General features: G+C 32.0%; 1 protein-coding gene across 1 annotated transcript; it reads left to right on the top strand.

Annotated features, from left to right (window-relative positions):
• The first annotated feature begins 20342 nt into the window (after positions 1-20342).
• Positions 20343-21580, top strand: LOC142641422 (senescence-specific cysteine protease SAG39-like). Its single transcript, XM_075815860.1, has 2 exons — positions 20343-20775; positions 20988-21580. Exons 1-2 carry the CDS (start codon positions 20343-20345, stop codon positions 21578-21580), a joined length of 1026 nt encoding a protein of 341 aa, XP_075671975.1.
• The last annotated feature ends 1571 nt before the right edge of the window (positions 21581-23151 follow it).

Below are 23151 nucleotides of genomic sequence, written 5' to 3'. Positions count from 1 at the left end.
TGCCTTTTTTTTCTTACCACGTCTTTACGACTACCCCATTTTCTTTCTTTTTTTTTTTTATTAAAAAAAACACTAAGGGTATATTTGGTAACTATTTTTTCCTCTTATTTTTTTTTTCAAAAACAATTTTCTATTTTTGAAACTAAAAAACTTGTTTGGTAATCAAAAATTGACAGAAAATAAAAATTATTCTCAAAACTCAATTTGTGAAGGAAACTGAAAACATGCAAAAGACTGTTTTCAGTTTCTAATTTTCAAAAGTTATTAAAAATACACATTTAATTTAATGAATTTGTATCATTTAATGAGTTAGCATTAGAATTCAAATCCTAGTAACAACATATTTTAGTATTTTCTATTTTTTTCAAAAAACTTTTTTTTTTTTTAAAATTTCAACTAACCAAACATGTTTTTTATTTCAAAAATACAACAAAAAAAAAATTCTTTATATTCTCCAAAACAAGTTTTTGAAAATAGAAAACAAAAATTGTTACCAAACATAACCTAAGTTCTCGTGTTATTTGCAATTATATTACCACATTTTCTTTTTTTTTCTTTTTTTTTTTGAATCAAACAATAAGTTTCCTTAAATTAAAAAGTAGCTTAAAATGCAAAATTTGTTTTCTAAGTTTTACCATTATTCATTTCAATCTTTTAACTTTAATGTCATTCGATTCAGTCCTCTACCACTGTTTATCTTTTCCGTTTGGTCTTTTTTTAAAATATTAATTATTAAATTTATTGTTTTATTATTTATTTCTAAATTAAAAAAGATAAGAACCCAGAAATTAAAAACAAAAGTGAAACGAAACAGGCTTTACTTATTGACTAAGAAAATTATGAAATTCTTTTCTTCTGGAACTTCCCTCGGGCCCTACAAATATGCAACTCCTTCCATAATTCCTCGCACAAAGAATCTAAATAAGCAACAAATAAGACAAATACAGAGCTTTGAGCATTTTTCATTTAGTACCACTTTCCATAATAACTGATTAGTGAGATTGAAATGGTGGGCGGTGAAAGAAAGCATTACCGAGACAGTGATTAATGACGAAGCTCACAACTTTCAGGAAAAATTTGCTAAATGGCACAATTTTAGGAAAAATTTGCTAAATAGCATCTAACCAAAATTATTCAATTAAAAAGTTAAACTGACAACTCAACTTATCAAACCTTTTTCCAAAAAAAAAAAAATATATATATATATATATTATGAAAATGTTGTGGCTATAGAAAAGTTATAAATTTTAATGCATTTTGCTTCTTGGGAGGGAGAAAAAGTCCTAAAACAAAATATATAAAAATTCAATAGTTTATATATAGTTTATCTCTCATATCAAATTTAAGGTTTTTTTTTTAATTAACTCCATAATTTACACATGCTAATATAGAAAATATGAAAAATTTTCAACATATTCGTAAGTATACACAATGACGTGGATATGCTTAAAAACTTTTTTTTATTGTTTTGGAGAAAAAAAGTTAGAAAACACTCATACCATAAGTCGTGTGTACTTTGATCTATAAGAAATTGTTTCCTATGATTTTCTTTAATTGTTTATATATTTGTTTCGAGTTCTTCAATAATTTATAGGATTTAGAGGAAGTACTTATTAAATTTATTTGTAAATGATAAAATAAATTTAGAAGCTTTGTATACAACATATACCTAAAACTAACTGTCTAGTTGAAACTGTCCAAATTTTCAACTGACCTACTATTTTTTTTTTTTTTTTTTATATAGTTTGGTGGATTGACAATGGTCAAGAATTTTTCCAACTCACTAATGGCAAAGTAATTAAAAACTTTCCCTCAACTCGTCAAATCCAATCCGTGCACACCCTTAGAAATGTTTGATAAACATATATATCTTTTTCCAATAAACAATAAAAGTTTATAAATACTAAGATTTCTCGTTCATTCATAATGTTAGATTATTTTATATTTTTGTCAGTATCGATGATTCTCACCCTAATTGGATTATCATCCACACAATTGGGACCATCAAGTAGAAGAAAACTAATTTGTTTTCAATTCCTAAAACTTAAACCAGTTTTAGATGCCACATCACAACTGTTTTTTTCATCTTCTTTTTTGGCAAGGTCTGAGGTAGCTAAATTTGTTACGAAAATTACTAGCTAGTGTGCAATAGTTTCATCTTTCTACGGAAAGATTAAGCACCCAGCCCATTGATACCAGGATATGAATTTTCCCACTATTCCGTTGCAAACTTCTTCCTCCTTGCGTTGATAACTGGGTAAATTTTGCAGTTGTATTGTATAGTTTTTTGAGAAAACAGTCGTATTGTATATTTATTTTGATGCACACACTAGCTTTTATAAAGTGGTCCTCATATAGGAGGTCAATTATCACCTATTCGTCTACCTGTTTTCATGAGAATAAGGAGCAAAATTATCCGTGTCCTCAGTTTAGAAGACAATGACAACAGTAGAGCATTGTATAATAGAAAAATGAACGCATTTTAGCCAACTAAATTCAAAATGTTGGAGCATTTTAATATTAATTAATTAAAATGAATAAATATTACAACTTAAATATAAATATGTGAGAGTGAATATGAAATATAAGAAGTTAATAAAAATGTTTAATCCCACATTGAAAATGAGAGAGATTATTTTATTATTTTTAATTGTGATGATTAAAAAGCTAATATGAATTGAATTAGATATTGGGCTAGATATGTGCGAAAGGGGAAGTGAAGGGTGTTCTTTCTGGTGGAGCTTTGGGCTTGAATCTCCTTAAAGAGAGCGAGTGTTGCAGCTCAATCCAAATAGTATTGTGTAATTTTTCTTCTTTAAATTAATAATATTCAGAAATATTATTCAATTTCTCGTTGTGTTATTTCCATTATTATTGTGTTTGCACCAACAATTTTAAGAAGATTCAATACATGGAGCCAATATAAGAGAAACCAAATGAGCCAGTTGGAGATCTTAACAAGTCATTTCGCTTTAAGGGAGCTCACTTCAAGAGGTGGAAAGGAAATGTCTTCTTCTACTTGAGTCTTCTCAAAGTCGCCTATATCCTCATTGACAAGAATCCATCAAAGGTTTTTACCGATGAGATGAGTGAGGAAGAATTTAGTCACCATCAAGATGAATAAGTATACAAAAGATAAATATAATTGTCGCTCTTATCTTTTGAATTGTCTTGCCAATCATTTCTATGATTATTATGATACAACTTATAATTCTGCTAAGAAAATTTTGAATGCTTTGCAAAGCAAGTATCATACTGAGGAGGCTGGTGCAAAGAAGTATACAGCTAGTAGATTTTTCCGTTACCAAATGGTAGATGAAAAATCAGTAGTGGATCAAGTACAAGACTTCCAAATGATTGTGGCAGAATTGAGATCTGAAAGTATAAAGATTTATGACAATTTGGTGGTAACTAGCATATTTGATAAACTACCACAATCTTGTAGGGAGCTCCAAAAGACTTTGCGGCACAAACAAAATGAGACATCCTTGGAGATTTTGATCAAACACATCTGTGTGGAGGAGGATAGAGGACAAGATGCACTCATGATACAAGAGAGCAATAGTAATTCCACCACAAAAGTAAACCTTATTTCAGCCAATAATAATATACCCAAAAATCATTTTCCTAAAAATTGTCAATTGAAGCCTAAAAAGAGAGTCTTTAAAAATAATAATAAACCTCAAGGAAAGGGAAACCCGAATAAAAATTACAATAAAAACCAAGGACCTCATTCTCAAGATCAATTTAATAGATCATGCTTTGTTTGTGGCAAGGGTAGACATATTGCTCGATTTTGCAAATTTTGGAAATGTGAATCTGTCCCACAAGCTAACGTAACCGAAGAGCCTTTAGTGACTATGATTACAGACATCAATATGGTGCAATATGTTGAAAGGTGGTGGGTAGATTCTAGTGCTAATAGGCACGTCTACTATGACAAAAATTTGTTTAAATTGTACGCTCATTTTAAAGAAAAAAAAAATGTTATGCTTGGTGACTCTAGCAAAACCAAGGTTCTTAGGAGTGGTGAAGTTGATTTGAAATTCACTTTTGGACGTGTGTTAACATTAAAATATGTACTTTACACTCCATCCATGAGGAATAATTTGATGTTAAGTTTTTTGCTTAACAAGGCTGGCTTCAAGCAAACTACGGAATCTGATAATTATGTAATCACTAAAAGGGGATTATTTGTGGGTAAGGGTTATGCTTGTGATGAAATGTTGAAATTGAATGTTGAGAATAATAAAGTGTCTACCAGTTCAGTTTATATGCTTTCTTCTATTAATTTTTGGCATGCTTGTTTGTGTCATATAAATAGTAGATATGTGGGAATCATGAGTAGTTTAGGATTAATTCCAAGATTGTCAAAAGATTTTAAAAAATGTGAAACTTGTAGTCAAGCTAAGATTACAAAAATGCCTCATAAAAGTGTTGTAAGAAATACCGAATTGCTTGAGTTAATTCACTCTGATTTATGTGAATTTGAGGGAATTTTAATTCGTGAAGGAAATAGATATATTATCACTTTTATTGATAATTTATCAAAATATACAACTATTTATTTGTTAAAAAATAAAGTGATACTTTTGAAAAATTTCAAGATTTTTTAAAAGAAGTTGACAATCAATTTGGTAGGAAAATAAAAAGAATAAGAAGTGATAGAGACCGTGAGTATGAATCAAGTGCATTCAACTCATTTGTTCAGTTTTTGAGAATTATCCACAAAACTATTGCACCATATTCACCTGCTTCTAATGGTGTGACTGAAAGGAAAAATAGAACTCTAATTAAGTTAACAAATGTCATGTTAATTGAATTTGGTGCACCTTTATATTTTTGGGGTGAAGCTATTTTAACTGCATGTCATGTTTTGAATAGGATGCCACATAAAAAGTTACGTACCACACTTTTTAAGATGTGGAAAGGACATAAGCCAAATTTGGGTATTTGAGAGTCTCTTGCTTATGTAAGGCTTAATAACCCTAAAATACCTAAATTAGGTATAAGAGCTACTACCTGTACTTTTCTTGGTTATGTGATTAATAGTGCAGCCTATTGATTTTTTGATCTTGAAAACAATATAATTTTTGAATCTGGTGATATAATTTTTCATGAAGAAAAATTTCCTTTTAAATTGAAAAATAGTGGGGGTGAAGAAAATATTTTGTTATAACCTAGTTCTTCTACTTCTCATTTACAAAATCAAGAAAATTTTAAAATGGAACCTAAAAGGAGTAAAAGAACTAGAGTTGAAAAGGATTTTGGTCCAAATTATTATGTTTTTAACATTGAAGAAAAACCCCAAAATTTAAAAGAGGCTTTAACATCACTTGATGCTATATTTTGGAAAGAGGCTGTCAATGATGAGATGGAATCTCTAATTTCTAATAGAACTTGGAAATTAGTAGATCTTCCACTGGATCGTAAGACCATAGATTGTAAATGAGTCCTTAGAAAAAAATTGAAACCGGATGGATTAATAGATAAGTTTAAAACTAGACTTGTTACAAAAGACTTTAAACAAAAAGCTAATCTTGATTTCTTTGATACTTTTTCTTCGGTAACAAAAATTACATCTATTAGATTGTTAATTGCTATTACTGCAATTTTTTATTTGAAAATTCATCAAATTGATATAAAAACTGCTTTTCTAAATGGGGACTTAAAGGAAGAGATTTATATGAACCAACCCGAAGGTTTTGTAGAGCTAGACAAGAAAGTAAGGTATGTAAGCTAACTAAATCCTTATATGGGCTTAAAAAAAGTACATAAGCAGTGGTAGGAAAAGTTTGATTCATGTATGATTGAGAATGACTATAAATCAAATGAATGTGATAAATGTATTTATTCAAAATTATGAAATAATTTATATGTTATTATTAGCCTCTATGTGGATGATATGTTGATTTTTGGCTCAAATATGCACTTTATAAATGAGACAAAAAAAATATGCTTAAAAGCCATTTTGATATGAAAGCTCTTGATGAGGCTAGTTTTATTTTGGGTATGAAAATTATAAAAACATGTGATGGAATATTTCTTGATCAATCACATTATGTTTAGAAAATATTGAGAAAATATAATTTTCATGATCACAAAAGTGTAGCTACTCCTTTTGATTTTAGTGTTCATTTATTTCCTATGAATAATAATGATGAGATTTTTAGTCAAATGGATTATGCTAGTATCATTGGTAGTTTGCGTTATGCTACTGATTGTACTAGACCTGACATTACATATGTAGTAGGAGTGCTTAGCAGATTTACTAGCAAGCATAGTAAAGATCATTGGCTTGCTATTGAGCGAGTCATGAGATATTTAATTGGTACCAAAAGATATGACTTATTTTATAAAAAGTACTCTGTTGTGATTGAAGCTTTTAGTGATGCCGATTGGAATACTTTGTTAGGTGATTCTCTCTCTACTACTGGTTATATTTTTACCTTAGGTAGTGGTGCTATTTGTTGGAAATCTAAAAAGCAAAAAATAATTTCTAATTCAACAATGGAAGCTGAATTAATAACATAGCTTCAGCTAGTGAAGAGGCAAATTGACTTAGAAATTTGTTATATGAAATTCTACTTTGGGAAAAGCTAATTCTACCTATATTAATTTATTGTGATAGCACTGGCACAATTGTTAGAGTGAAAAACCGTTACTACAACGGTAAATCCAAACATATAAGAAGAAAGCACAGTACCATGCGATCTTATTTGAGTAGTGGCATCATAACTGTAGATTATATTAAATCTAATGATAATCTTGCAAACTCATTTACCAAGACCTTGGCAAAAAATAAGGTCTGGAATACATCAAGGGGGATGGGACTAAAGTCCATAGATTCATGAGCCATGTATGAGAATACCCAACCCAAAGACCAGAGATTCTGAGAATTGGATTCAATGGAAAAAACGAATCATACAATGATCGTAAGAAATGCACTATTTATTTTTTAATTATTTATTTTGTAAATAATTTTTTAAATTGTTCATCCTTATGATGTAAGGGCATTTATCCTGTAATATGGAGAGGTTGAGTAAAAAACTCTTAATGAAATTTGTAGCTCGTATGAGTGGGTTGTTAGAATTACATGAGCATCTTTGATAAAATTTCACCTATGTGAGTGTGGGGGTGGGGCCGCTCCCTATGAGATTTGGACTTAATCTCAAATACACTCGTGAAACTGGGATCAGCACACGGCCATAAAGTGCTAGCTATAAAAGTCATGTCAACACCTGGGTTGTTATGTGTAAGCAGTGATGCTTAATTTTCCTAAAGCAATCCTAGTTCAAGTCGAAGACCACTACAACCCTAGAGTTGAGATCGATGTTTTACTAAGTGAAGGTTCCATGTAGAGCACACCTTTATGATATATAGTGACCCGACTTTGCCTGGTAATCTCTCTTTAACTACAAAATTTAATATTAAAATGAGTGAGGGATTGTTGGAGCATTTTAATATTAATTTATTAAAATGAATAAATATTACAACTTATATATAAAGATGTGGAAGTAAATATGGAAGATGAGGAATTAGTGAAAATGTTTAATCCCACATTGAAAAGGAGAGAGAATATTTTTTTCTTTTTAATTGTGATGATTAATGAGTTAATATGAATTGAATAAGATATTGGGCTAGATACGTGCGTAAAGGGGAGGTGAAAGGTGGAGGTATCAAAAAATAATTGACCTAATTAATCTTGTAACACTCACTACATCAGAATCATAGACCTAATTAATCATATTAATATGGGTAATAATTTCGTGAAACTCATTGAGCCTATAAATAGACTTATTTAGACCCAATCCATGTTACACAAACAAAAAATAGAGAGGTTTTTGGCAAGGAAGAGTGTTTTCTGGTGGAGTTTTGGATTTGAACACTTTGTGCAGAGGTTGTTCTAGCCATACGACACTTGTTGGGTTATTGTATCCTGGGGAGACAAGCCAGAAAAGGTCTGCACCAGTTACAAAATTTAGCCAACCAAGGGCTTGAATCTCCTTAAAGAGAGCGAGTGTCGCACCTTAGTTCAAATAGTGTTGTGTAATTTTTCTTCTTTAAAGTAATAATATTCAGAAGTATTGTTCAGTTTCTCGTTGTGGTATTTTCATTATTATTGTATTTGCACTAACACAAAATCATTTACATCAAGTTATACAAAATTGTGTAAAAATATATGATTTCTACCGTAAGAGTTGCGCAAAAAAGTTACTAGAAATTAAAAAGTATAGTCAGCTCGCAAAGGTTATTATTTAGAGTAAAGTTACCATGACAAAATGTTTATTATCACAAGTTTTTTTTTTTTAAGTAGAACAGAAGAAATTAGGAAATTGCTGTACAATTAATTTTTGAAGTAAAACTATGATAGTGGGTTTTATCTTGTCATGACTTCTTCTTTTAGGGCCCGATTGGATTAAGGGGAGAGGGCGGAAGAGTGGAGGAAAGTAAAATAAAGCTGACTAAAAATAGGCTAATTTCTTTAATCCAGAAAGTTTTTTTTTTTTTTTTTGTATTTATAAAATTAAATAGAAAGTTCTTCTCCAAAAAAAGAAAATTATGAAGAAAGTTCTCAGCGAAAAAAATTTATTTTAAAAAAATTTAGCTGAACTTTCGTTCATTAGAATATAATAGGTTCGTGGACTTCTAAGGATTACACACAATAAAAACTTAAATGAACAAAAGATAGATTCGATAGATATATTGTATATCTTTATATAATCTTTTTTTAGAAGGCTATGTATAATTATCTATTTGATGACATAAAAATATGTTCATGGATAATGGATTTTTATATTATCATAATAAAAAGCTATGGGTTTAAATCCTGTTATATGGGGGGAAAAATAATTACCGGCCATAGCTTTATGTAGAAAGTAAAAAGCTTCAACCAATATCTTTTTATACCAGATTGATGTTATCTTATACAATTTAAAATTTTTTGATAGATGGCTTATATGAAAGTCACATCGCCATTTGTTGGGTGTTTTTTTTTTTTTTTTTGCTTTAATAGATTTTCATTTACCAAAAAAGAATTTCATTATAGAGTATAGACAAGATCTATGAAAATACGAGGTTTTTACTTTTTTTGAGGAGTTATTAGTAACTTTGCTAAGATGGTGACTATTCATTCAACGGCCTTGGATCCTTTTTTTTTTTTTTTTTTGAGGATCCTTTGGTTTATTAAGAAAATCAAAGCCCGACAAATCTCATCTTCAAAATTGTTCAAAATCCCACCAAAGGCATTTATGTTTTAATCTTGCTTTTTGTAACACTATTTCTAGCACTATATGTAATGTCCTAAAACCCAAGAACTTTTGGTTGGATTAAGAGGTAGTTGAATTAGGAGAGCTAGGCTATCTTCACCTCTGTTAGTCTGACTAGAGTTTGTTCCTTTAAATATTTCTTGCTTTGTTGCTTCTTTGTTTAATTATTTGAAAAATAATACGTAGTCTTTTCTCTCCAAAAAGAAAAAAAAAAAAAAATGTAGCCCATACTTGACAAAATGATTCTTAGCGTAAGTTTGGATAGCAACGCGTTTGTGTTTTTTCTGTGGGTCTCATGCACTGTTTACGGGACTCGTAAGTACAGAATTCGGTAAAAACAATTTTAAAACTGGGTCTCACAGTACTATTTACACATTTAAAAATTATTTTGTTACAGTGTTTTCAGTTTTCAGCAATAAGCGGTATCCAAACAGACCCTTAGAGCATTTATATGAATGAGTGTATAATAGAAAAAATGTATAAAATTTGCACACTTTTATCTAAAAATGATCCATATCAGTCAATATATAATTGTGTAAATTTACACTAATACTATTTATTTTGCATTTAGTTTTTTATTCTTTCTATACATATTTCGAGGACAAATGAAGAGAGTAAATGGTGATTATTGTGTGTAAAGAAAAATAAACTAAAAAAATAAAAATAATTGATATTTGAATGAAATGTAGTTCAAAATAAATAATCTGATGTGGGGTGTTATGAAAAGTGAGCATGTAAAAAATAGAAAAATAGGTTCTTAGGTTAAAATAGACACAAATTTTTGCATGAGTTGATTCAAATGCTATTAAGTGTTAATAGGCCTTTTGGATATAATATATCTTCCTTTCCAATTGCTCTCAAGGAAGCTTGGAAGATAGATTTTGTTGCTGCTAATGAAATTTGGATTTAGCCAAAAAAAAATAAAAGAAGGGTTTTAATCATACCTTTGTAACTAGTCAGAGCACCGACATTGGGTAATTTGGGGATTTGCGTACTATGAATTGATAGGAGACGAAGCTTTACTAAAGTTAGGTTCCACTAGAGTTCTGCATTAGAGAAGCACGTTATTGTGCTAGGTGATTGTAAGAGCATCCACAGCAGTGGAGCTAACTAGCTATATTGCTATTTTAGCTCCACTCAAACCCCAAAAACCCACCTGCAGCAGTGGAGGCAAAGCTAAAAAATTTTAGCTTTGCGCTACAGTGCTCATGTATCACTACATGAGCACTGTAGCTGAAAGTTATAAAAAAAAAAAAAAAATTTATTCGGGCATGGATTAAAAAATGATAGATCAGCTTTTCTCCATTTTCCATTTCACGCTATCTTTCTCTTCAGTCACTCCGGAATTGGGAATCTCTCCATTTCACTCTCTCCTCTCTCTTTCTCTTCACAATCACTCTCTGAAGCTCACCACCGCCGACGCCGATCAGCTGAGACCCACACCGACGCCGTCTCAACTCTCTCAAGCTCACCGCCGATCAACCCTCAGCCCACGCCGTCCAAGCTCTCAACTCTCTCAAGCTCGCCGCCGCCGGCCCTTGCCGTCTTCAACGTCACCGTTCCACCTGGTAAGACCCACCGCCGATCAACTGAGACCCACGCCGTCTTCAACGTCACCGTTCCATTTTTTTTCCTTTCTTTTATCACCGTGCCTCTCTGTCTCTCATTCACTTTCAGAAAGAAAAGTTCAGAGGATTGAAGAAATGAAGCAAACAAAGAGGAAAAAAAAAATACGTGTATTTGGATGAAACCAACAAATAAGATAAATAAGAAAAATAAAATAAAGAATAATAAGAAATTAAAATTAAGTAATGTTTTATAATATTTTTGTAATAAATTTTAAGCGGTAGATTATTACTATTTAATATTGGTGAGAAAAAAATAATTTTTTTGATGGTGGCAGTTGCAGTGATGGTGGCAGTTGCAGTGATGGTGGCAGTTGCAATGGCGGTGGTGGTAGTGACAGTGGTGATGACAGTGGCTATGATTGTTGTTTATTGTAGATAATATATTATTCTATTACGTGGCGGCGGTAACGGTGGGCGCCGGTAGCGATTGCAGTGGCGGTGGAAGAGTCGGTGGCGGTGGCGGTAGTGGTAGTGATAGCGATAGCGGTTGCGGTTGGTTGTGATTGTTATTTATTGTAATGAATATATTATTTTATTGTAGTAGATATATTATTTTATTGTGAGGTTTATATTATTTTATTGTGTTGAAAGTTAAAATAGATCCACTGCTGCAGCATGTTTTGTAAAATGTATAGGTAAAATAGATAAAGTAACTTTTTTGTGAAGCTAAAAAGCTAAATTTTTAGCTCCACTACTGTGGATGCTCTAAGCACTCCAAAACTCAAGTCAATTGCTATTTTTGGTAGGGGAAATAATAAGAGCAAGTTTTGAGTTTAAGCATACCTCTTCCTATTGATGGAGGAGGTAATTGTACCCTTACACAGTACATGTGGCATGGTAAGAGCAACCATATCAGTTCAGCCAAATTTTTCCGTCTATTTTACACTAACAGCCTACTTTTTTTATTTTACAAGACCACTTTTACAAAACACCCACATCAAAATATCTATTATACACTTTTAACTTATTTAAGTAATATTTATTATTATTATTTTATTAATAAATATCTCGTCATTAATATTTTTTTTCCACCCCACAAGTTCCAACCGTGGCTCTCTCTCCCAATTGTCCTTTGCCTCTACTTCTCTAGTTCTCCCTAAACTCTCTTCCTCACTCAAATCTCAAACCCAGATATGGCAGATCGGCAGCAACCTAACGGCGGCAAATCTATAGCAACCTGGAGGAGTAAATCGGCGGCAGATTGGGGCAAATCCAACGAGTTTTCCGGTGGGTTTTTCAAGTGGGTTTCTGTTGGTTTTTTATATGGGTTTTTCGTTGGGTTGGATTTAGTTTTAATTGATTTTGGTTTGGGTTTTGGATGAGTTTTTCTTCAGGTTTGGGTTGATTATGGTTGTCGGCGCTGGGTTGCGGTGGTGGTGTTTGGTGATGTTGAGTTTTAGTGACATGGGTGGTGGGTCTGTGTGGTTGGCGTTGTGTGCTTATCGGTGTGTGGCTGGCGCTGGTGCTGAGTTGTGGTGATTGAGTTGAAGAGAGAGAGAGAGAGAGAGAGTCAAGGGAAGAGAGAAATAATATTAAAATAATATATAGAAGATCTACAGTAACTGTGTATTTATGCACGGTTACTGTAGCTTTTGTAAATTTATACACAATTTTGCACAATTTTACATCCACTGATGTGAGTGTTTTTTTTTTTTTAGGTCAAAATGTGTAAAAAGAGCGCTTTTTGTATTTTGTAAGATTGTCCATGGACTAATGTGGTTGCTCTAAGAGTGCATTATTTGCCCTACAATACTACTTTCAGCTAATGGGACAACGTACATTGAACGCAAGTAGTGCGATTGTGACTACCCCAGTCTACTATCGTTGCAGTCACAATGAATAATGCCGCTGCGAAAACCATTTGCAATGGATTTGCACTCATACCCTTATGCTTATTTTACAACTCCCACACTTTTCATCATGAAATTTTGCAATTCCCATTTACCTCATTTCTACAATTAGTGGTTATGATATCTCTCCCTCTTAGAAGAAAGAGAATCACATGATTTTTATTTATTTATTTATTTCAAAGTACAATACTTACCAACATTACAATGGAAAAAAAAAAAACCATATGTATATATAGGTGATTTTTAACTTTTAGCTTCTCAGAGCAACATTTACCTAAGAGAGAGAGTTAAAATACTATTTACACCCCTAAGTTTGAGGTTGCTTATAAATCGATCACTTGACTATGAAAACATGTTATTGATACTATTGAGTATTGCAACAATATCGATGTGCTCCTCCTATCAAATCTTGTTGCTAACCTACACAAAAATGACGTCCTTTTGGATAGAAAAAGAAAATCATCTTTGCTAAAAAGTTGGCAGTGATATCATGACGGAATGGGTACATTGGCACTGTTGTAGGATTTAATGGTGTGTACAAGTTTTAAAAGTTGAGTATTTGATTTAAAAGAAATCTCAAACTTTATGGGTGTAAAATGCACATTTTATACCATAATTTTTTTTTTTTTTAAAAGTGTAGTGATCCCTTTGTTACATAATTTTGTTAAACTTTTAATGGTCAGAGAAGATTGAAAGATGAAATTGACTTGATTTAAAAATTTTATAAAAAAATATGTCACAATTAATAGTTGAGAATCAATTTCTATAGTTTTTTTTTTTAAAGAGTTTCAATCTATAGCATTCGCTTTTAATGATAACTTTTTATCCTCAGACCAAGATACTAGTTGGTTTTTAGTGTAGACGGGGGACTAAACCTTAAATCTCTTATTCAATTATTAAAAAATTTACCAGTTGAGCTAATTGAAAGTTACATTAATTTTTATAGTTGAACGAACAAATTAGTAATTTATCCGTGACCTTATTATTCTTTCCTTTTTGATGCTGCATTGCGTTATTGTTCTCTTATTGGCTTTGGGTGTTCAAATTACAGCCCAGGACAAATATACCCCTCAATTAAATGATCACAGTGGCGAAGAAGTATATGTGAGAATGTGAGATTCAATATATATTAGTAAAGTTCAAGTTCTGACCACCGCACACTCTTGGTGTAATGGTCACTTCACAGGTATAAATGTTTGTGGAGTGTGGGGGCAAAGGTCGGGGTTTAAGTCTCCAGAAGGGAGCTTCACACACATATACACTTAGATTAGGCTAGAGTAGAAATTCTATCTTGTATCAAAAAAAAAAATTTCAAGTTCTGGTTTAAAATATGTTGAGTTAAAGTATTTAAATTCTTAGTAAGGATGTGAAACACTATCTACTTCGTAGTAATTAAGGAGATCCAACACATATCAACAAAGCTTTTATTCTCTAATTTCTTTATGTGAGTTGATGCAACAAAAGCATTATTCAAATCCTTTCCTCTTATTTATATATGTCTTTTAGATTGAGGCAAATCATTTTTTTAATCTACCACATTTTTTTAATCACTCACAATTCGTCAATAGCCTCTTATGGTAAAAATTGTGTAATTTATCGTAATTTTAGTATCGTTTGAATTTTTTTTTTCTTTTTTTGAAAAACAAAATTGTTAAACACACAAAATTAACTATACTCTCTCACTAAATTCAAATACATTACTTAACCTAAAGTACCACTAAAAAGGAGCCTAGGAATTCGATGATGATAATAATAATAACTACTTTGTAAGGTTATTCTCAAAAAATACTTTGTAGGGTAATTTAGGAAGGAAAAGGAGATAGCATTTAATGCCTTATTGCATGTCTCACTTTTTTGTGTGGTAGGATTTGTAATCGTGTTTCCACGCTATTCTCTTGCCTCCAAATCACCTAGACAGCAAAGTACTCATTGTCCCAAGTCCTAACATAAAATTGGTGTGTCGCACGTCATTTTTTTATTATTTAATTTTTAGTTTTAATTTATAAATACATACATACATACATACATAATATATATTATATATATATATATATATATATAAGACTATTACATTTTCTTCCTGTGAAGGAGAAAGTCTAATGCATGTTTATAGATTATCTCCAATCTGTTAGGAATTTAACAATCAGATTAGCTAACCCTAGCAGCCAGTTAGGAGTGAAGGTGGAGTTCACTAATCAATAATGATATAGTTTTCTTAATTTACATTTTAGTTGCGTTCAAAAGAAAGTCATATTAATTGAATAAATTTTTGCAAATGCATTTCAATATATGATATAATATTAGCAACTAGGTACATAAAAAAAGAACATAGAAAAATTCAAAATACAGAATGCTTCCTTGTTGCTAAATTAAGGTGCCAAACATTAGATAGACTACTTAACAGTTAACACTTTTTCACTCTATAATTTAGTCTCCAATTTTAGATCAATGGTTTTAGACTAGGTCTCTCTCTTATTGATGTAATTTATCATGTTTTAAAATGTAATTAGGAAATCTAAACCATATAATTTCTTAGATTGTATCTAAAAACAAAGTTATATAATTTTCATTTTTATGTCTAATTAAATGTAAATTTTCAATTCTATCCATAAAATATATTGTTTTCTTAATTTTTTTAATTCAAAGAAAATAAATGACAACTCAAAGTAAAACCCTTAATTTATGAGGTCAAATGTTATCATTCGAATAATGCATTTTGAGAAGCAATTAACCTAACCTCACTTGTTTATTCGAATAAATTTCCTGAAAGTCACGATTTCTTACACAACCCACATGTAGGGTTTCCACAAAGTTCAGAAAGTTGACTTCATTGCTTCGACATTAAAGTTTTCATCAACAATTTAACAAGGAAACTGAAATGCCCCTCTATTTCTAGCTTTCAAACAAATCCTCTACTAGAATTTCACTATTCTCCTCATTAGTCAAGTATATTATTCTCCAAAAGCATCTGGGTTTGTGTCTGTCCTCGCCAATCCCCTGAAGAGAAACAACTACATTTAGATTGCACTAGAAAGGAAAAAAATTTGCGTTTGGCGTTTTTGTGCGGGTCCCATGCATTGTTCATGGGACCTGCAAGTACAAATTTCAACAATTTTTTTTTAAATTGGATTTCACGGTACTATTCACACATTTAAATATTATTTTGCTACAGTGTTTTTAGTTTTTAGTAATAAGCGGTATCCAAATAGACAATTAATTCTCTAACAAGAAGTCTAGAGAGGATCAAACTTGCACAAACATAATTTGCTAAACTTACTACTTAACAAACATGTCTGGAAAAATATCATGGGATTATGAGGATATTTTTACTGCTCCAGGGCAATATTCTTGAGCCTACACAGTGCAAAAACTCGAGTGGCTCTAAACAAGAACAGCTTCACAGCCTTCACTCAATCCAACAATGACAATCTGGAAAGAGTTACCCCAAAATGGGAATATGGTAATTAGCCCATAATGATGGTGTTTTTTTTTTTTAGGTGCATTCAGATTTGAGACCAAAAGAATAACATCGTGAGGCGCATAAATATGTTGAGCATCTAGTCTTAACTCAAGCCTGAAAAAGGCCATTTGCTTCTCCGAGGCAATAATATTGGCAAAAGGAAGTCTTTGATTGGAAGTCCAACCGAAATTACCTGCTTTTATGGGTTTTTAATATGATGGAAAGCAGGCCCAATGATTAATTTCTACTTCAAAGAAGTTGATATAATTTTGTAAATGCATACAAAATAAATTTACTTACAAAAAAAAACTTTTATATCAATTTTTTGTCTGCAATTTTGTAGTTGTGGTTGTTCTTATTTATTTATTCATTTAAATAGAAAAGACATTATTTAAATATTTTTAGTGTTGTAGGTATGACAATGGGTTTTTTGCTAGGTTGGTATGACATTGACAAATGGTCAAAAATAAATGGAACCTCCAGCTCCAAAACTGGTAACCAAACAAATTATGGTAAGTTAAGTTATTTTATCACAAATATATTTATGTAAAAAAAAAAAAAAGTACAAGGCGGGCCTACTTCTCAAACCATCAATTCAGATAAAAATAGGGACTTCTATAAATAACCTGAACACACAAAATGTGGTAAGCAAAACAGCGGTACTATTCGTACATCTTTATATAATAACTTACAATTTTAATTTATATTTGCGGTTCAAATTCAATCAATTAAAAAGGGTAGGCAATTTGGTTAGAGATTTGGGGGAATAGGAAATTGTTTGTTTTCAACCAATCCTAAGTGACTCAAGCTGGAGTTAATAGTCAAGAGACAAGGCATAGGATTATAATAATGAATTTGTCGGACTTTGTAAAAAGTAAGTCAGAATTTGTATTGATGATATTCGGTGTATTAATGTTAAGTACTGTTAATATGATCACTCTCAGAAATTATGCAAGTGCTTGAACAACTTACATTAACATTAAAAAAACGTGTTATACCAGTGAGCCTTAGTAACAAGAATTTTGTATATTTTATTTGAGAGATAATTTCAATCTATATCGTTTGTTTTTTATGATCGTTTTTTTTTATTATACTAAGACACCAATAGTTTTTGGTATAGATAAAGATCAGATCCTAAATCTCTCATTTAACAACAAGAGACTTTACCAGTTGAATTATCTAAAACTCATTTGAAATAAGAAGTTTGATATCAAAGACTTGTCTCAATTACTCTTTAAGAGGATTGAGTCTATTTTCACTTACTCTAACCCAAAAAAAAAAGTACATCAAGTTTTAAAATTAGGAGTTTATTACCTGGATAATCATGCTAAATGTCTAATTAACCAAATGAAAATTCATCCAGCAATATTTGTGGCCCTCTATCCCAATTTTGGTGTTCTATTTTATAGGTTATCAATTGTAGATTCATAGCTAGTCATACATCTCATTTGCTTTTTAGTTATAATTAACCAAATAAATAAAAAATTAGACAAATAATATACTGCTAATGTATTGCTATGAATGATAACTGTTCTTCTAATGTGGCCCTTCCTTTCTTCCGAACTGATTTGAGCGAATCGAAAGAAATTCGTCTGAAATAGCTAGTGCACTTTTATTTATGTGATTACCCAAAAACATAAAGAAACTTTTGTGACAAAGGTAAATTATCGCTCCAATGTGATCTATCCAATTAACCAAGATTTGTACTTTTTGTAATTTTTTTAATAGAACTTGTTTGTCTTGCTTTCTATAACGCAGCATTACATATATGAAGAATACATAATACAAGAACCATGTAGAACAACACTGCTTAAAAAAAATGATATTTACCTTATATTTTATATCTAAAGAATTTCGGTAGCTACATCAATGGGATCTGATGTTTCCAACTAGAATCTAGTAAGATTTTAAGAGGCCTTAAGTGACTATTCTTAAGGATCATGTCATGGATAACTTATCCGATATAATATCTATGTACAGGGAAGGCTTCAGCTATAAGTTTAGGGTTTTCACTATTATTTTACGAAATACAAAGCGAGTATTCATTTAATGTCAGAGTTTCTGGCCCATATGTTAGGAATATGCTAAGAAGTTGTGAAAATCCACCATACAAGTGGTGGTGATGATGTAATAAAAAAAAAGTAGGTTAATAAATGATTCTCTATTTCCAACTATGGCATAGGCAAATACCCCTATATTTCCTCTTTCAGAGAATCAAAGATGTAAAACAAGGATTTGGGTCGAGTTTAGGTTGAATACTTCTCTTCCCTCAACAACAACAACAACAACAACAACAACAAAAAAAAAAAAAGTTGAATACTTCTCAATGCAGTAAAGAAGAGGGGTTTGGCTGGGTTTGATTTCAAAAGTTCTTAATCTAATTGAGTTTAACATGTCTGAAAAGAAAGTGCAAAGTTACAATGGGATTATTTATTTATTTTTTTTATTAAAGGATAAATCACAATGGGATTATTTTACAAAGTCAAAACATTCACTTTAAAGGCCCAACCATTATATAAAGGGAGAGGCTTCTGTTTAGTGGTTAGTTTTATTGGACACATTAAGATACAGACACATACGTATCCAAAATTGGACATGTGTTCGCATCTCAACATGTCCAGTTTCACTGGCTACTGGACACAAGCCCAACCCTTATTTAAATCTATATTCAACATCACACTCAACTAATTAGGTTCTTTTAGTGAATTTTAGTTAGCTCAACTGATAAAGTTTTTTATGGTTGAATAAGAAATCTAGAGTTTAATTCCCGCCTACACCAAAAATTGATTGATATCTTGGTCTAATGATAGAACTATCATTAGAAGCGGACGCCATAAGTTGAAACTCTCTTTCAAAAAAATTATGTTCTTCTAATTAATATTCCCCAAAAGTGCAACCTAGTTCAAAAGAAAAAAACTAAAAAAAGAAAAGAAAAATTATACTTTACTACTTAAATTATTCTTTTGATTACACTTTGCAAAGAATGCACGGTTACTAACTAACTATTCTAAACTATAACTTGTATTACACTTTGCATCTTACCATTAATTTTACTATTAACGTGGATAGTACCACGTGAAAAAACTTAATTGTCTATCTTCACAATTCTTTTAAAACAAATAAGAAATTACACTTATTATCCTAAACTATATTTTGGAATACTTTATACCCTAAACTTCGGTTTTCCGTCCAAGGTATTGGTAAAATTGATGATGGGTGCAAAGTATAATACAAGTTATAGTTTAAAGTACTAATAGTGTATTTTGAAAGTTTATAGTGGACGGTGTAATTTGCGGTATATTTAAAGTTGTAAGTATGTAATTGCCCAAAAATGGGCGCAACTAGCCCAACAAATGTATACGGGCTTAGCATGATTGTGGAGTTCAAGAATGGACTCAAATTCAATATGATCACAGCCCAATAGGTTCTCGTGAATTGAATTCTTTTCTAGTCCATAATGTGAGCCAGCATGGTGGACTCGGTGCTTAATTTACTTGATTAACCAATTCAATTGTTGGGCCTTAATAATAATCACATGGAATCCTTTTTTTTTTTTTTTGTTGGAATTTTCTCTGCATTCACAGGCGAGACCAATTCGTTAAATAGAAGTGAAATTGGTTGTTAAATAGTTCTGTCCAGTTCAAGTGTTTGTTGATATTGGTTGTTAATTCAAAGCCTTAGCTTGTGCTATGAACTTTGAAGCTTCTTTTAACACCTTTTGTAACGTCATAACCATGCAGTTAATACACAACCCTTTAATGATGGAATGAAACGGTACGGTGAGAGCATTTTGGCCTGTTCTGATATAAGAAAAGTACAAAGGAAAACGATTAAACTGCTCACTATTAGAGACCAAGGCATGGATCAATTTAAGATTCAACCCATATTAATACACATAAAGAGACAAGTGCATGCACCAAGTAATCACTCTAGAGAAAACCATATTAGTAATCAAATTAGATGATTTTATGGGTTCAAATCAGAAAACCTTTGCGTGCACGTTGAAGATGATGGACAAAGCTTCCTCTAGCAGGACTACACACATGAATTAATCTATATAAATCTCATAAGCTACCGTGGAGTTGGTGTGCCTTTCATTCATTCAATTTGATAATTCCTAGCTGCTACCAGTACCATGGGGTTCACTAACCAGAGCCAATGGATTTGTTTCGCTTTAATCCTCAGTTTGGGAGCTTTGGCTTCTCAAGCTACTGCTCGCACCCTCCAAGATGAATCAATGCGTGAGAGGCATGGACAATGGATGGCTCATTATGGACGTGTATACGAGGACAATTACGAGAAAGAGAACCGTTTCAAGATATTCGAGGAAAATGTGGCACGTATAGAATCTTCGAACAGTGATGCAAACAAATCTTACAAGCTAAGTGTCAACCAATTTGCAGATCTTACAAACGAAGAGTTCAAAGCATCACGAAATAGGTTCAAGGGGCATGAGTGCTCCACAGAGACAACATCTTTCAAATATGAAAATGTGACTGCTTTGCCTTCTAGTATGGATTGGAGAAAGAAAGGAGCTGTAACACCCATCAAGGACCAAGGCCAATGTGGTAAGTGTTTAATTTTGAGATAAACAATATTTATTGACTTCAAGACTCTGACTCTTTTGCCAAGAATATAACCTTGTAGCTTAATTAAAAGTCTAAAAGTTCCTGGTATTTCCAATATGGAGGCATTGAGAGTTTAAATCTCCCTCTTCCAACTATTGAATTATCCAAAAAAGAAAAAAGGATTTAGACTCTTTCTTGTGATGAACATATAGGGTGTTGCTGGGCATTTTCAGCAGTGGCAGCTATGGAAGGAATTACTCAGCTAACAACTGGTAAATTAATCTCTTTGTCTGAACAAGAGCTAGTTGATTGTGATACTAAAGGTGTGGACCAAGGCTGCCAGGGTGGTTTGATGGATAATGCCTTCCAATTCATACAACACAATCACGGCCTCACAACAGAAGCCAACTACCCCTACATGGGTGTTGATGGAACTTGCAACGCTAAGGAAGAAGCCAACGATGCAGCCAAAATAACTGGCTATGAAGATGTGCCTGCCAACAGTGAGCAGGCATTGCTAAAGGCTGTAGCTAATCAACCAGTTTCCGTTGCCATTGATGCTGGAGGGTTTGAGTTCCAGTTCTATTCAACTGGTGTTTTTACAGGACCTTGTGGCACTAGCCTAGACCATGGAGTCACTGCTGTTGGGTATGGGGTAAGTAATGATGGGACTAAGTATTGGCTAGTGAAGAATTCGTGGGGTACACAATGGGGCGAAGAGGGGTACATACAGATGCAAAGAGATGTTGCTGCAAAGGAAGGCCTCTGTGGCATAGCAATGGAAGCCTCTTACCCTACTGCATAAAGTTTAAAATCAAAATCAACGTCCACTACCTCAAAGTAAAATGATGTGTATGCTTGTTTTTCATTTCTAAAACGATCTTCTATTGTTCATGATCTCTACATATGATTTGTGTTTCTTTTATTCCACGGATAAGTCTGTAAGACTTCTTCTTGCTATGATATAATATTTGGATTACATCTTCAATTTCTTTTGTTAAAACTCAAAACTTTTCTTCTTTTTAGAATATTGGTTAAATGATTAAATTCATTATTTCTTAACCGTCTAAACTTTCGGGACAATTGATAATTTATCTTAGTATTAGAGCAGGTGGTTTTGAGTTTGAATTATGTCTCCACTCAACCTCGCATTTAAAAAGTTAAAAATCACACGTATTGTGTGACCTACACGTGAGTGGTAGTGTTAGAATACTGATTATATGCTTCAATCCATCATTTTCAAGTAGTTTTAAGTATTGGGACAATCCGTAATTTATTAGCTTCAAGCATGACCATGCCCCAGTTCCTTATCCAACCTGACCAATTCCTTATTTGCTTAACAGACTTCTGCTTTAGACAATTAAAGACGAGAATTTCTGCAACCCATGCAGAAAGAGAATACAATGCCTGATCTGAATCTCTGAAAAGTAAGTTTTGTGGTGGAGCAGCTTAAAAATTGTCAATACCTAAAAGAACAACATATCTTATGTTCACCAACACTTTTTCCTAGCTCATCAAGGTACAATAAATACTTCAGATACAAGGATCTTTATGGATTTTAAAAAGCCAACAAATAAATAGATTCTTCTAGATTATAGGATTGCCCTTTACACTGCATTCCACAAACTTGCCTATCATGATCAGTTGTTACCATCACTTTTATGACTGAGCTTATACTCTCTCAGGAATATAATCATCTAGGACAGGAAGTATTTTCAGCATTTGATTTGGGAGGGTTTTCAAGGGCCAGAAACTTTCAAGACATCTGAAGCATCTTTCACCAATAGCCTAAGATATACAAAATAAATGTACTAAGGCAGTGTACTGAGGCTTGAGAAAGTCATGGTCTGTTGATTTGTATATGTTAACTGTAATAACTCTCCCAACCATACAACATCGACAACCAAGCCTTAGTCCCAACCCTCTTTGCAGAAAAATGAAATATTTCCTTCAGAAGCCAACCTATTGTAGGAAATGAAACCATAGCAGTTGCCTTTCAGTTTTGCAAGCATTTTTTACATGGAATGAGAGATACATGCTTAAAATACACCCGTTGATGGAATGTGCAATTTGTAGTGATGCAGGGGAAAATTGATCAGTAGGGGTTGTATTTTTCTATTTTTTGTTTGGGCATAAAGTGTTCATATTTTTCCCTTGTCCTGAAATTAGTTCGCCAATTTGCATTTGTTTTTATTCCTACGCATGTCAGACTCTATACAGCTAACATTTTATCATGAAGTATGCTTGGACGTACAATAGAATGATACAATTATGTCGGGAATTTATCCGAATTCCCAGATTTGCGATGCGAAAATTAGAAAGAAAACAATTACACATAACACAAAAAATTACATGATTTGACAATTTGTCTAGGTT

Source organism: Castanea sativa, chromosome 6 (genome assembly GCF_040712315.1).
Source record: "Castanea sativa cultivar Marrone di Chiusa Pesio chromosome 6, ASM4071231v1".
Classification (NCBI taxonomy): domain Eukaryota; kingdom Viridiplantae; phylum Streptophyta; class Magnoliopsida; order Fagales; family Fagaceae; genus Castanea; species Castanea sativa.
The sequence above is the reverse complement of the archived record's forward strand: the minus strand, read 5'-3'. Positions and strand labels throughout refer to the sequence as shown.